The sequence below is a fragment of the Colletotrichum gloeosporioides genome (assembly GCF_011800055.1).
Source record: "Colletotrichum gloeosporioides strain Lc1 chromosome Unknown consensus_105, whole genome shotgun sequence".
Lineage (NCBI taxonomy): Eukaryota > Fungi > Ascomycota > Sordariomycetes > Glomerellales > Glomerellaceae > Colletotrichum > Colletotrichum gloeosporioides.
This window is the reverse complement of record NW_025544750.1, coordinates 55,651-70,768: the sequence shown is the minus strand read 5'-3', so window position 1 is coordinate 70,768 and position 15,118 is coordinate 55,651. Positions and strand designations below refer to the sequence as shown.

The 15,118-nt window shown below is 45.7% G+C and overlaps 5 protein-coding genes across 5 annotated transcripts; 1 reads left to right on the top strand and 4 right to left on the bottom strand.

Moving 5' to 3' along the window:
* Positions 1 to 4,127: 4,127 nt before the first annotated feature.
* GCG54_00004509 (Dihydrolipoyl dehydrogenase) lies at positions 4,128 to 5,687 on the bottom strand (the record flags this gene model as incomplete). The annotated part of the gene is made up of 3 exons (XM_045404558.1): positions 4,128 to 4,745; positions 4,801 to 5,505; positions 5,577 to 5,687. The coding sequence occupies 3 exons, from the start codon at positions 5,685 to 5,687 to the stop codon at positions 4,128 to 4,130; spliced, it is 1,434 nt and encodes a 477-aa protein (XP_045257039.1).
* Positions 5,688 to 5,722: 35 nt separating this feature from the next.
* On the bottom strand, positions 5,723 to 9,410 carry GCG54_00004508 (Suppressor of glycerol defect protein 1; the record flags this gene model as incomplete). The annotated part of the gene is made up of 3 exons (XM_045404557.1): positions 5,723 to 5,812; positions 5,868 to 5,967; positions 6,811 to 9,410. The coding sequence occupies 3 exons, from the start codon at positions 9,408 to 9,410 to the stop codon at positions 5,723 to 5,725; spliced, it is 2,790 nt and encodes a 929-aa protein (XP_045257038.1).
* Positions 9,411 to 9,820: 410 nt separating this feature from the next.
* Positions 9,821 to 10,374, top strand: GCG54_00004507 (uncharacterized protein; the record flags this gene model as incomplete). The annotated part of the gene is made up of 2 exons (XM_045404556.1): positions 9,821 to 9,847; positions 9,943 to 10,374. 2 exons carry the CDS (start codon positions 9,821 to 9,823, stop codon positions 10,372 to 10,374), a joined length of 459 nt encoding a protein of 152 aa, XP_045257037.1.
* A 425-nt stretch (positions 10,375 to 10,799) lies between these two features.
* On the bottom strand, positions 10,800 to 11,072 carry GCG54_00004506 (uncharacterized protein; the record flags this gene model as incomplete). Its single annotated transcript, XM_045404555.1, has 1 exon — positions 10,800 to 11,072. The coding sequence occupies one exon, from the start codon at positions 11,070 to 11,072 to the stop codon at positions 10,800 to 10,802; it is 273 nt and encodes a 90-aa protein (XP_045257036.1).
* A 1,091-nt stretch (positions 11,073 to 12,163) lies between these two features.
* Positions 12,164 to 14,202, bottom strand: GCG54_00004505 (putative RNA-binding protein; the record flags this gene model as incomplete). Its single annotated transcript, XM_045404554.1, has 7 exons — positions 12,164 to 12,451; positions 12,507 to 12,946; positions 13,016 to 13,067; positions 13,134 to 13,292; positions 13,359 to 13,452; positions 13,616 to 13,682; positions 13,791 to 14,202. Coding segments are annotated over 7 exons (1,512 nt in total), but the record flags the coding sequence as incomplete, so codon positions are not given.
* Between the last annotated feature and the right edge of the window lie 916 nt (positions 14,203 to 15,118).

The window sequence follows — 15,118 nt, the reverse complement described above, 5'->3', positions numbered from 1 at the left end:
TATCTACTTAGTATTATAGAGAGCTTATATAAAGAAAAGCTACTCCTTAGAATAGTTAAAGATATATATATAACCTCTATTTTAAAACTATTAAGGGTATTTATTACTTTAATTATAATATAGAGAGGGTCCCTTTTAGAAGTATTCTTAAGAACTCTATTTAATACTACTATAATAAAGTATTTCTAATTAGAGGTAGAGTATATATTAAATTTAAGGGTTTTATTTAATATATAGATATTATACTCTATAATAATAACTTTAGTTATCTCTTTAAAGAAAGGTATACTTTATAAGAGATTAGTATTCTTATATTCCTTATATAGTATAAATATTATAAAGGATTTATTATAGGTTATAAAAATAAACTATTAATATAAGTTTAAGGAAGAGGAAGAGGAAGAGGAAGAGGAAGAGGAAGAGGAAGAGGAATAAATATAAAACTTTATATATAGTAATAGAGTTTTTATATTTCTAATTATAAAAATCTCTTCTAATAACCTCTTTAATTAAGGAATTATCTCTTATATAATAATATTAACTTTATTAGAGAATTTAATAAAGCTATTACTATAAAAGCTTTAGTAACTTATTTAGCCTTAATATAATTAGCTCTACTATATATAATACTACTAGCCTTATACTATATAGCTAGTATTATTACTATTCTATTAGTCTATTTAGTTAAGGTATATATTTAACTTTATATAAGGGTTTACTTATTAATAGGAACGTATAAAGTTTCTATACTATTTTCCTTAATTAGTAGAAGGTATAAGTTAAAGTGCTTATGTAGTGTTTTTAGAATTATACCTATATATAGGGTGAATTTTGCTATAGTCTTTTTATAGGGGGGCTATATTATAACTATAAACTTAATATTATATTCCTATAAGATTTAGCTTAATTAAAGTGAATTTATTACTTAGAATTATTACTAAACTAGGTTTAAAGTCTTATTAAGCTTTATTAATATTTAAAGTAGTATTAATTTTAAATTAAATATCTTAAATAGCTAGCTAAAAGCTCTTTATAAGACTTATTATAGTAATAAAACTAATATCTATAGAGGGTATAAATACCCTATTAATAGCTACTGATTTAGTAATAATAATAGCTAGATTAATATTAATATTAGATTCTATAGTCTTCTATAGTATTTAGAGTAGTATAAATATAATATATAAAATTTATCTTTAAGAAGTTACTAGAAACTAGATTTATAAAACTTTATAATATTATTACTACTTTTAATTATTCCTCTATTAGTTTCTTATTATTAAGAGAATTCTATACTATAGTAGAAGCTAATAGAAAACTAACTTATAATTTAAAGATTTTCCCCTTCTCTCCCCTAAATATCTCTCTTAAGTTATAAGACTTAACTAATATTAATAGTAGTTTATCTTCTAAAGCTATAGATTAATATAGTATTTATACTTTATTAATAGTAGTTTAAAGAGTAATTTTATTACTATATATAAGATTATTTCCTCTTTAGAAGTTAGAATAAAATATATTTTTAGTATTAATAATACCTAAATAGTAATAATAGTATTAAGTATACTATTAATTACTACAAAGTAATTAGACTAATAAAGTAACTATTTATAGTTTTAATAAACTCCTTCTTTCTATATTTTATTATTTAAGTTAATAAAGAGGGTATTATTACTACCTTATTTAATAAAATATAAGATTATAATTTAGTTATTAAACCTCTTATTAAAGCTAATAATATATTAATAATTATAATACTTTTACTAAAAGATTTATAACCTCTTAGTTATTATTTAATATCTAGCCTCTAGCCGTTCATAGTGATTTTTACCTACTTAGAGCGACAGACCTCCTAACTCCACGCCTCCTAATAATACACACAGCCTTCAGTCATATGATCGTAGCTCTCCTAACCACAGCCGCACTTATATATATACATCACACTAGATAACCTCATAATCTTCAACTTTACTTTAATAATAATATAGTTTATAATTACTTAATTACTTAATTACTATAGACTACTAAACTATTAACCTATCTTCTCTCTTATATATTACCTACGCTATTAATACTATCTCTATTACTACTTTGCTATCCACTATTAAGTCGTCACTATTATTATAGTCTTCTTATTTAATTAGGCTAGCTAACACCTTTATAGTAGCTATACTGTTATTAGTAACGCTCTCTCTATTCAGTATAAAGCGTACTTACTAATCCTTACTATACCTATACCTATACTTAGGCCTAAGCTACCTCTACCTTAGTATTATAGAGGGCTTACGTAAAGAAAGGCTACTCTTTAGGATAGCTAGAGATATATATAGCCTCTACGTAGAGGCGTTTAGAGCTATTATTTATTACCTTAATTATAGTATAAAGAGGGTCCCTTTTAGAGGTATTTATAAAGGCTTTAGCTATTACTACCCTAATAATATACTACTAATTAGTAAAAAAGTATTTACTAAATTTAAAGGCTTTATTTAGTATATAGATATTATCCTATATAGTAATACCCTTAGTTATTTACTTATAGAAGGGCGTACCTTATAGGAGATTAGCGTTCTTATATATCTCTTATAGTATAGATATTATAAAGGACTTATTATAAGTTAATAAGGAAGAGGAAGAGGAAGAGGGATAGGTATAAGGCCTTATACATAGTAGTAGAGTTTTTATACTTCTAGCTATAAGAACCTCTTCTAATAACCTCTTTAGTTAAGGAGTTATCTCTTATATAGTAGTGTTCACCTCGCTAGAAGGTTTAGCAAAGCTATCGCTATAAGAGCCTTAGTAACCTATTTAGCCCTAATATGATCAGCCCCGCTATATATAGCGCTACTAGCCCTACGCTATATAGCTAGCGCTATTACTATTCTGCTAGTCTATTTAGCTAAAGTATATATTCAACTTTATAATATTTAGAGGGTTTACCTACTAGTAGGAATATATAAGGTTTCTATACTATTTTCCTTAATTAGTAGAGGGTATAGGTTAAAATGCCTATATAGTGTTTCTAGAATTATACCTATATATAAGGTGAATTTTGCTATAGTCTTTTTATAGGGGGGCTACGTTATAACTACAAACTTAATTATTTAATATCTTAGGTTTAATATTATAACTCTTTTTAGTAATTAGTCTTCAAAAAGGAGATTTTTACTACTAAGAGAAGATAATTTACTAAAGAGTAGTAAAGTTAAAAAACTTAAGTAATTAGCTATAAAAGTTAATTATTAGGTATTATTCTCTATAAACTTCCTCTTCCTCTTAGTATTTTTTTTTATAAACTATATTAAGAAACTTAGTAAAAGAAGTAAGGTTTTAAAATTATACTTTAAAACTAAGTATTAGTCTAAGAATTATTCTTTTACTCTTACTATCTTCTTATAACTATTATTTAAAATAATAATATAGTTAAAGAGAAGAAGGGTTATATAAGAAAAAAATATATTAAATTCTACTACTAATTATTATAGTCTTTCTATTAACTAGAAACTATAGTAGGAGTAGTTAAAACTATATATAAATAAAGTAAATAATAATAATAGAAATATAAATCTTAATCCTTAGGTTTTATATTTTATAATCTAAAAAGAATACCCTTCTTTACTTATAAGGTTTTAACTCTTATATCTACTATATTAAGAGTCTCTATAAGTATATAATTATTTATATACTTAAATAACCTAAGTAGAAAGGCTTATAATATATCTAGTAAGTTTTCTCTCTTACTTAATTATAATATATAGCTATAAACTTTAAATTATAAACTATAAACTATAAGTAGTAAATAGCTAGCTATTAGTTTTATAATAACTAGCTATTTTAAAGCCTTTTTTTAATTGATAATAACTATAGCTAATTTAAGATAAATAAAACTTAGGAAGTTTATTAAATAGTTTTATTTAAAAATTATTAAAAATTATATATCTCTTAAAAATAAAAATATATAATATTCTTTCCTAGATATTTAAATATTTTAATATAAAGCTACTTATAAGTAGACCTCTATCTACTATACTTCCTACTATTTAAAGTATAAATAAAATGTGCTCTCATTTCAAGCATCTTTAGTCTGCTAGGTTTACTAATCAGCCAGCCTGCTTATCCCACATCCTAGTCTACATATGGATAGGCTTTGAGTAGGTGGCCATAGCAGCCTCCTTGAAAGCCTCAGCAAGAGTGGGATGGGCATGGCAGGTACGTGCAATATCCTCACTAGACGCTCCATACTCCAGCGCCAGCGTAGCCTCCGCAATCATCTCGCCTGCGTTAGGCCCGACGATGTGCACTCCAAGGAGCCTGTCGGTTTCAGGGTCGGCAAGCATCTTGACCATGCCCTCAGTGTCCATGTTGGTCTTGGCGCGAGAGTTGGCACTGAATGGGAAGGAACCGACCCGGTAAGGGATGTTCTGGGACTTCAGATCCTGCTCGCTCTGACCGACCCAGGCAACCTCGGGATACGTGTACATGACGGAAGGGATGACACCATAGTTGACGTGACCGTAGCCCTTCTTGATGTACTCGACCACGGCAACAGCCTCTTCCTCAGCCTTGTGCGCAAGCATGGGCCCGAAGGTTGCATCGCCCACACAGCGAATGTGTGGGATCTTGGTGCGGTATTCGGAGTCGATGATGACCCGTCCTCGCTCATCCACCTCGAGACCAATGTTCTCGAGGCCAAGACCTCCGGTGTACGGCCTACGGCCAATGGCGACAAGGACAACTTCAGCGTCAATCTAGGATTGACGTTAGAATCATTTCACTATTCGCATCCCGAAAGGAGGTACGTACGGTCTCAGGCTTGCCGCCTTTGGCAGCGTCAACCTCCAATTTCACATTGTCGCCGCTCTTGTCACCGCCAACGACTTTGGTGCTGGTCTTGAAGTTGATACCTTGCTTCTTCAAGATCTTCTGAGTGCTCTTTGAGATCTCGGCGTCCATTCCGGGGCCACCGATCTGGTTGAGAAACTCGACAACTGTGACCTTGCTTCCCAGTCGGGACCACACAGAAGCCATCTCCAAACCAATAATGCCACCTCCGATAACGACAAGGGACTCGGGTATCTTTTCCAGGGCAAGCGCGCCGGTGCTGGTGACCACACGCTTCTCATCGATCTCCAAGCCGGGGAAGGGAGTCGCCTCACTTCCAGTGGCAATCAGAATATTCTTTCCGCGAACCGACGTCTCGCCGCCGTCGTTCAGGTCGACCTTGATCTCGTTCTCGTTGACGAAAGAGCCAGAGCCCTTGATGTACTCAACTCCGTTCTTCTTGAAGAGGAACTCGACACCCTTGGTGAGACCACCAACTGCAGTGTCCTTGGCCTTCATGAACTGCTCCAAGTTCAACTTGACGTCGGCGACGTCGATTCCGCGGTTTTTGGTGTCGTGCTTGATGGTATGGTAGAGGTGAGAGTTGTTGAGAAGTGCTTTAGAGGGAATGCAGCCGACGTTAAGACAGGTTCCGCCGAGGGTGCCACGCTTCTCAATGCAGGCGACCTAAAGACAATCACAAGTCAGTCGCACTGCTAACCGGATATCTTGACTGCGCAGCGCGCAACGCGGGTTACCTTCATGCCCTCTTGGCCAGCCTTGATAGCAGCGACATAGCCAGCAACACCGCCACCAATGATAACCAGATCCTTCTCTTCTGCAGGCGCAAAGACGTCAGTTGATGTCATCTTTGGCGCAACGTTATGTGTTCCTTTCCAGGGGATCATTCAGGCACAGGATTCTTCACCCACCAGAGGCAGAGGCGTAGGCTCGACTCCATCTTGAAAGCTGAGAGGGCACAACGGCGGGCAGACTAGAGGAAGACAGTATAAGCGTCATGGACCGTGGCGTGGGCGATGCAAGCACACAGCGAAGTCGGAGAAGAGAGGGAGCCTCACGAGGTGTGCTTCCTGAATGCCGACTTGGCCGCGGTACGGGGTATCAATCGACTGGACAGCATGGCGGTAGCTGAGACGGGATGGCGAATCGGCGATCAATAGAAAGGAGTACAGAAGGAAACGAACGGGAGGGGGAGGTGCGAGAGGGAAGGAAAGATATTGTTGCAACAATTGTTCCCTCAGGTGTGTGGATGAGTGGGATAGTTGAATTGACGGGACGGCTCAGTCTAGTGTTGAGCAAGCTTCGGATCGAATTGGAGCTTCCCTCATCAATCATGGGACGGGGGTGCTGAATTTTACGTCTGCCGGGGCGGGCACGTCCAGTAGCCTGCATCCAGTCTCCAGCGGTTGGGTTTGCAGGGATGGAGGTCGCACGTATACGCGTTAAGCGCATAACCCCGATATCCACTCGCTGAACCATGCAATCTAGAGGCCGCCGCTCCCAACGTTCTCCTCTATTCCGTATCATGCGCCTCCGTCATCTCCCGCGTCCAGGCGATCTTAGCCGCAACCCGCCCGGCTACCCTTCCGTCCATACCTACTTCGGCGTCTGTCACGGATACAGCACCGATTCCCCCAGCTAAAGGAGGAGAATTGCTATGAAGCTTAATCATGTCGACAACAGTCTGGAACATGCTGGCACCGGCCCAGATGCTTGCTATACAGAGTCAGGCCACATCTTTGGTCTGCAGCAATTTGCTTGATACTAAACGAGCATTGCCGCCGTTGGACGTTACTAATAGGGTTCACTTCTCCAAGACCCAGTGGATACACCACCACGCGACCGCTGCCGTGTCAATCTGCGATTGTTGCACACGCTCATACGGAAGCCACGTCCACTCGCCCGCCTTCTGGTGCTTGAAATTTGACGTCTTTTCTTCTTGTCTTTCTTCCCTGGGTCTCTTCTATCTACCTATCATTATCGTGTGTAGGCCTTCGTAAAAGCACTTCGGCAGCCTTGCAAGCCAATCTGACCCTCCTGGCGTCTTTCTTGCCGTCTACAAGATCTGTGTCTCGCACCTTTTCCCGCAAGAAGTACGCAATGCTTCGGGCGAGCTCGGGCGCCAGCCCGCTGCTAAACGCCACCCCGAGAGCCTGCTCTAGAGTCTTGTCTTTGGCCCGACTGCACTCTTGAAGCACAGTGATGAGCAACACTTCGACGAAAAGACTTGTCGTGTCCTTTACGTAGGCAAGATTGAGGGCTTTGAGAACACCGAGACTTACAGAACCATCAGCAACCAGGCTGCCCATCATCTTGGCTGTGTTGATTAGCCTGCGATCGTCCGTGGCCTCCTCATCCTCATCCTCTGGTTCCTCCCCGAACAACGGCTCGCCGAGCCGTCGAAAAAGGGTCCATATGGTGTCTTGGAACGCGTACTTGATGCGCGAGTCGCTACAGAACTTCTTAGCTACAAGGGTGTAGTAAGGGTTATAGTGCTGCTGCGCTCCAGAGCATTGGATGAGCACGTTCGGCACCTCGCGTCTGTTGTACTTGTTGAGCTTGAGCTTCAGAATGCGCATGTATGCGTCCTGGTAGTCAGCTGCCGCAACGAGGGCAACAAAAATCGCACGCCGAACATCCGTATTCATGCCTTGTTCTCGCGCAAGCTGTGCATAGTCGAGGGTTATGAGATCGTCGGCATCGGCAGCCACATGATTATCGCCCTCGTCAGTAAATTCATGGTCGCCGTCCGTATTCTTTGTGAAACCTCGAGTATTCTGGACGTCCGCCACTGAAGGTCCGACGCCAGCCCAGCTGGCCCCCACAAGCCACCATTTGCCGGTCTTATCCGCATTTTCGATATCCCGTAAGCCAATTCGGAGTGGTTCCGTGGCCTTCAGCTTCTGGGTATCAAGTGAACCCAAAATCTTTTTCATGCGTGTGACATGGTCGTTGAGAATGACCAAGTCCTGTGCGCCGGCTTTCAGTTTATTGTTCTTGAGGTCGCTGATAGTCTCGATCATGAATTTCGTCCGGACCGTGACGTTACTCTCCCCAATCTTAGCGACTGCAGGACGCATCAGGCTGACAATGTCTTTGAGGGCCAAAGGGTCGTCCTTTCGCAATTGGGGCCCAGCTACGCGAACGACCCGCAGCAAGAGCTCAGCGTTCAGCTCTGAGAGGTCGCTCAGTAGAAGCCGCACAACATCGAACATAAGATTGCTGCCAATGACGCGAAAAATATACGTCTCTGCGAGGACTGTAATCAGGTTGGATGTCTCTTTTGTGGGAACCTGTTGCTGGCTAGCGGCGGTCGTCGCCTTCTTCCTCTCTTGTTGAAACCGCTCCACCGATGTCGTCAGAAAGTGTGCTGCAAAGTCAATGCCGATGACCTTATAAAGAGCAGCGACAAACCCAGCAGACAGAACTAGAAGGGTGTCGGGTTTGCTTGTGGGGTCGCAAATCTGAGCCATCAGTAGTTCCGTCAAAATGCTGTTCGTATGGCCTCTCGGATAATCACGGTAGACTTTCTCAATCTCACCGACAATCGATATCAAGTTTGCTTCGGCAACTCTGTTGACGGGACCCTGCAACTTTCTGCGAATCTGAGCCTCGAGATTGGTGTCGCCTCCCACTCTGGCTCGCATTGATGGCGGTATGTACTTTGAGGACTGTGTACCAGCAGCGACCGGTGGCAAGTATGGATTTTCCCTGACCCGTCTAGGAGCTGTTGGCATATCCTCCGAATCTGAACCGAAACCAACAAAACATTGCTGGTCACTCAAGTCGTCATCGTTGACGCCCTCCGCATCGTCATCATTGATATCCTTGTCACTCTCCTCTGCTGGATCGCTCAAATCATCGTCCTCCGACGGCTCGTCGCCTTGGTCGAAGACTTTGTCATCTTCACCGCTTTCTGAAAGATATGCCGCATTATTTCGAGATCGGTTCGCGTTCCTCCGCTTTTGCGCAAGCCATTGCTTGTATTCACTGGTCTGCTTCGCTTCCTCCTCCTCGCCGCTGCCGTTGCTTAAATCGCCGAGCAGGTCCACCAATCCGTCATCTTTAAAGGCCTGGGGCAGTGATTTCCGACCTTTTCTAAGCCCCAACTTCCGTTCAAGTTGTTCAATCTCAGCGTTGTCTTTGGCTAGTCGGTCGCGAACGGCACGCGAAGGTTTTTTGATGGCGGGCTGTTCGCCCTTGACATCGTCGACATGCTCGGGAGTGCGCCTCTTGCGCTTCTTGGAGGCAGACGGCGGCGATGCGCGCGGTTCTATCGTCTGTAGATGGCTGTCGGCGCGACGGTCTGTGTCGTCCAAACCACCAGCGTCGTCATTGTCATCGTCATCCTCGTTCTCTGGCCTCCGTGCATGGTGGCGTTTGGTGAAATGCGTATCCTGTAAAAGTAGGGATTGGCGCTGCTTCTTGGACTGTCTTTCAAATTTGCGACGGTCCTTCCTGTTCTGATCTTGGCTTTTCCACCGCCCGCGAGATCGAGAGGCACTGGGCTCGCCCGGAGCCCCAATCTCTTGGAGGAGCTTCGGCGGCAAAGAAAGCTGCTTGGGAGGCATTGTCCGGGAGGTTTTAAAGGATTGAGGCCAGTCACCAGATTGGATCCCTTAAGTAAGACGACGAGGGAAGCCAAGATCGAGTGCAAAGGTAGAGAGGCAGCAGAAAAAGCGAAAACGTGTATGCCAATTCTGACTTCCCTTTCAAAAGTCTTCATGGAGCGTCGCCTGTTGGAACTTTTTTATGGAGCACGGAGCTGGTGGAGACTGGCGACGGAAGGAATGGCAGAGATGGGGCCAGCGCTAACCTTAAAGCACCTAGCCCCAGGTATCAAGGCGCAAATCCAGGGCTGGACGCACGGGGTCCTTGACCAACCAATTTGGCGGGGCATTTGATATGCTCAACGACGTCTCTTCTCGCGGACCCAAGGTTGATGAGAACGCGACATCCAACAAGCGACTTGCACTGGATCATGGCTCGTCATTTGAGCCACGACGAAGTATGTGTCTCGGTTCCCTTTTATCTTTCTTATTTTTATTTTTTTCTAACCTTGTATTCCCCCGCACCACGCGCAGGCTGAGCTGACCGAGTTAGTTCTTCGGCAAGCTAGCCGACCTTTTTGAGCAGCGCAGGAGCAAAGGCCATGGCTCCATCTTCCTTGTTCAGAAGCGACGTATGCGAATGAGCCCGGGACAGGAGAGTAGAATTACACTAACCCCGGCGTCTATAGTCTCCTACGGACAAGATGTTCCCGCTCCGACAGATACTGATCCGTTTCCGGACCTAAACCCAACGAAACCCTTACCCGTGCTGGTCCGCGCCTCCAACGGCAAATCCAAAAAGCACCGAGATGCAAAGATCAAATTGTCCACCGTTGTGGAGGTGGATGCCTTGGACGCCTTCTACACTCGATATGCCGACCTATGCAAGAGCGGGATGGCTGCTCTCAAGCCCAGGGACAGAAGCAAGAAGAAGGCTAAGGCCCGAAAAAAGAAGGGAGGAGCGCCAACAGCTACTGCGTCCTAACGAATTGCGACTGAAGAGCAACCTTCAACAGCCGCCTATTAACTACAGCGGCCAAGGAGCCCCACGAACTTTCTGCGCAACATAGCCATCGGGTGAAAATCGAGCTGGAGACGATCAGGAAGAAGATGGAGGAAGGGCAGACCGGGCAGGACTGACTGCGAACCCGGATCCCTCTTACTGTTTCGGCTATCCTTTTTTTTTTTTTTTTTGGGCTGTAATTCTCCAGCTGACGATGGGATGTAAGCGAGTATGTTCTACAGACCGTTTATTGAAGGGTGTTCATCCCGCGATTGCTACCACGCAGATATACGTTCAGACGCAGATAGCCCCGCGAGATGCCAGGAACGATTCGGAAGGCTATTCTCTTGTGAAAAATACATGGCAGATCCTACGACTCCAACTCCGCGTCTTCATGCCCCACAGCGCTATTTGCCTGATGAACAAGTGCTGCAGTCACCGGGCAATGCTCCATATCCAGAGCAGAAATAAGCGTCATCATCAAATGCTTCCAGTGCCTCCCTGACTTGTGTACATGCTCCGCACTCACCTCGCCCTGGTCTTTTTGGATTTCCTACATACATACACAAGCTCTCCGGACATCGGGAAGTTGGGTCGCTGCTTTCGCAACTTGCTAGTTTCTTGTGGCTCACCCATCTCGCGCCACAGGTTGGGCACCTATGTAGATGAAGCTCGCACATTTGCTCTTTGTTTTTAGGTACGTAATATTGATAGGTCCAATGCTGTGGATGTCATGCAAAAGCTTGACATCCATCTTGCGTTGTGGCAATTTAGGGCTTATATGTGATGTTTGAGTCGTGGACAGGCTGGCGAAACCGGAATCGCGGTTAGCACACTCCCTTGCTGCAAGAAGGCTGTGAAGCTGATCGGAGGTGCCGATGGAACGGATACGCAACCAGCCAGCCGGCGTCCCAGTGGATGTGACGTGCTGAGCGATGACTAGAGGTGCGTCAAGTAGTCTCCAGGGGTAGCAAACAGCAGGAAACTGACCGACAGGAATGATCTAGAGGGAAAACATCTGCAGTGTGATGACGACCCGAAAGGCTGGTGTCGTGCCAGATCTATTGCTGCGGGTAATTTTCAAACAAGAGGGTTCCCGAGAACCAAGCACATTTCAACTCAGATTGTACATTGAGTATCGTCTTACGGCCCCTGACAACTTGAGCAGCGGATTGCTACGAACGAGTTTGATCCAGAGTCATTGACTGCTTGCTGATTTTTACCTGTGTTGCGGTATCTGACGCAACCACCGGCTGAACATCATCACATGCAAAGTTCATGTGCTATTCGAGGTAAATTGCAGGTAAGGGGCCCTGAACAGGCTATCTGCTTGTTGATGGGAAAGACTGGGCCGCTGCCCGAACTGAGACTCCCACGAACTCCGTAATTAGTATCAAGCGAAGTTGGGCCAGCCCACCAAAGCAGCTGGACTGACATCCGCGTGGTCCGAGAGACCCATCCTAGCTAACGAACCACGTTATATGAGATGTCGTGTAGAATACGACCGACACCTTCAATGTTCGACCAGCCATGCACAACAAAGCCCAGCCCCCCTGTAAAACTTGATGGATCGGAATGATGAAACTTTTTTTTTCTTTTTTTCGTCGCAGCGCAAGTGAAAGCCAATTTGAAATGAAAGTGCAGACTGCGATTGAGAGTGGGTACAAAAACAATTTGTCGGCAGTGTGATATGGAAATGTGCCGTTTTGGGTGGTCTATCGACCGATATCGCGAACCTAGACACGAAATTGTGTCGAACTTATTCGGCAAGTTACATGATTTGGTCTTGCGTTAACCCGGCATGCGCGTCAGTCTCCATGCTATCGCCGCCACCAGCCGCATTGAGATAGCGGACGAAGCTAAGGCCCAAAGGACGGCCGCCGTACTGATAACCCTGGAATTTGGCAATCGCGGTTTCTGCAGTGTCTGCAGAGTCGAACCGCACAACGCCAGTACCACGCGAGCGCCCGCTAGGCTCGTACTGGATCTCGGCCTGTTCAACCTTTCCGATAGTAGTGAATAGCTCTACGAGATCCTCGTTGCTGGTGGACCACGGCAACTGTCAACTATTAGCACCGACATTTCAACGGATTCACAGCTATTCGTCAACTCACGTTGCGGACATAGATCGTCTCGCCGCGATCGGTTCCGGCAGTAGCGAAGTCGGTAAATGGGTTGGGAGGGACGGAAGTTGCGTTGCCGGCATCGAAGCCCCCTCCACCACCACCGCCTCCTCCCGAGAAGCCGCCACGGCCATAGCCACCGCCGCCGCCGAAGCCGCCACGACCACCGAATCCACCGCGGCCGTAAGCACCACCGAAACCGCCGCGCATACCGCCGAAACCGCCACGACCGCCAAAACCCATGGGGCCACCCGCACCGGCGAACCTGTCCTCACGAACCTCGAGAAGACGACCCTGCCAGTCATAGCCATTGAATTGCTGGATAGCAGTGCGGGCATCGTCAGGGTTCTCAAATACTACTATCCCTGATCCCTTTGGACGGCCATCAGGACCAAGATGAACATCGGCACGAATGACAACTCCGTTACGAGCTTTTTTCAAAGTGTAAGTTAATGACCAAAAGTAATGGGAGCAAGGCTGCGTTGTAATTGCGAACTTACCAGCTTGCCTGAAGAGATCTTTGAGGTCTTGCCAGCCAACAGTGTAGGGGAGCTGTGACATTCGTTAGTTGACAAATGGCGACATTCCGAGCCTGGATTGGGTGGAATGGGAACAAACGTTGGCCACGTAAATCTGTCGGCTACCACCAGCGTTGTAGCCGCCACCGCCGCCACCTCCGCTGCCGCCGCCGCCGAAACCGCCAGGGTTTATACCGCCTCCGCCAAAGCCGCCGCGGTTAGCTGTGGCGCCGATGAAGCGAGGCTCAGCCTCGCGATCCTGCAGTTTGTGGGTCAGCCAGGAGACTTCGCTTCGTCAATAGCAGTGCTGCCAGTCATGACTTACTTCTCGAACATAGACAAGTCTGCCCATGAGGTTCTGGTTACTGAGCGTTGCCACAGCGTTCTGGGCTTGCTCCCTCGTTGCATATTCCACAATTCTGCATATTTTGTCAGCGTCGCGAGCCCACAGGAGATAGTTTGTGAACGAGCTTACCCGCATCCCTACATAGACCCGTGGACACACGTCCCAACCCGTCAATCCAACAATTCCATCAATAACCAGAGGGAAGAGACCACAAAAGAAAACCAGCCATAGACTACGTGTAGACGCCCACCTTCGACATTCCGTTTGGAAGTAATAGCACGTCGGCGAAGAGAACTTCTCCGGCTAGGAAAGGAAGTTAGTCCAGTTCAATGAGCAACACAAGACCACAGTCGCATCTTTGAAGAAACACAGTGTCTTGATGGTGCAGTAACAGATGGGAGGGGAGCTCACCTTGTCGCATGAAGTCCTTGAGGTGATGCCATTTGACATCGTAGGAAAGGTTGCCGACGTAGACGCGTCGGTCCTGTTGCGAAGTCTCCCTAATGTTGCTCATCATTTGCTCTCTAGCAGCTGCGCGCTCTTCGTAGGATCGATGCTGAGGCGCCCCTCCGTACCCAGTGCTAGATCCTCCAGACGGGACTCCGGTGCCAGTCATGGGTGAACGATCTCTTCTTCCACGGTACTCGTCTCTACTGCGCGATCGACTCCGCGGGGAAAATGAGCGACGTCTTGAGGCGCGATTGGGGCTGCGTGAACGTCCGCGTCGAGGGGATCGAGATCGCTCCCGCTGGCGAGTGTTAGCGCTATGTGCCGCCATCGAGTATAGCGTGTCGACAGCAGCGGGATGCTTGGAGAGGCAGAACTGGATGGAGGAAAAACGGCGTTGGGGAGGGGAGATGCTTTGGTAACAGTAACGTGGCGGGATATGGAAAGTGAGATAGGGTGAGGGAAGGGAGGCGCCAGAGGCGGCTCAGAAGGAAGGAATGGATGCGGCGAGTGGGTTTAGATGAGAAGGTAGGGGTGGAAGGTGCACCGAGAACTCCTGCGCCGCCATAGCCAAAGCCAACCTTCAAAGCTCCATCTGGTCGTCTCTGTACGCCTCGTTCCACTCTGTAGGAAAGAATCGCAAACCAGAAGCGGAGGTAGGCTTTGGCAGAAGCGCCGAGGGGCAAAACAGCTAAGCGCGAGGTAGAGCAGGCGGGCAGGCAGGTAGATGAGCGGGTGATTTTGGGCATGAAACTGAGCAACATGGGCGCAAGTTCGAGTAGGCTCGGAGGTACGTCGCCAGCAGAAAGACAATGGGCCTGGGGGGCTCAAAAGGTCGGCCGGCTCGAAGATGTTGCCAAACGTTAGAAGAGATACTTACGGGTCGATAAGTGTCGCCGGAGTCAGCTACGAAAAGGTAGGGTTAGTCGGAAGGCCGAAACCAGGGAGTTTTAAGAAAAGAGTGCCTGCGAGAAGAAAGCAAGAGAACACGAGCAAAGAAGCAGGGAGCAAAGAAGCAGAAACCACGGAGAAAGGGCACCGGCGGTCGATATTTGGATAGCTGGGAAGGGCGGACGTGGGCAGGCATACAGCGAGACGAGGGCGGGGGGCGTAGAGGCACGGTACGGGTCTGGATACGGGAACGGGTACAGCCCATAACGAGGAGAGTGCGGTGGAGAAGGGGCGGAAGAACATGCAGCTACCAAAGGCACGACAGTACGGTAAGGTACGGTGAGGTACCTTCCTTGCCCACGAAGTCGTAAGGAAAGGGAGGGACGGGCAGGCGGGGGGGG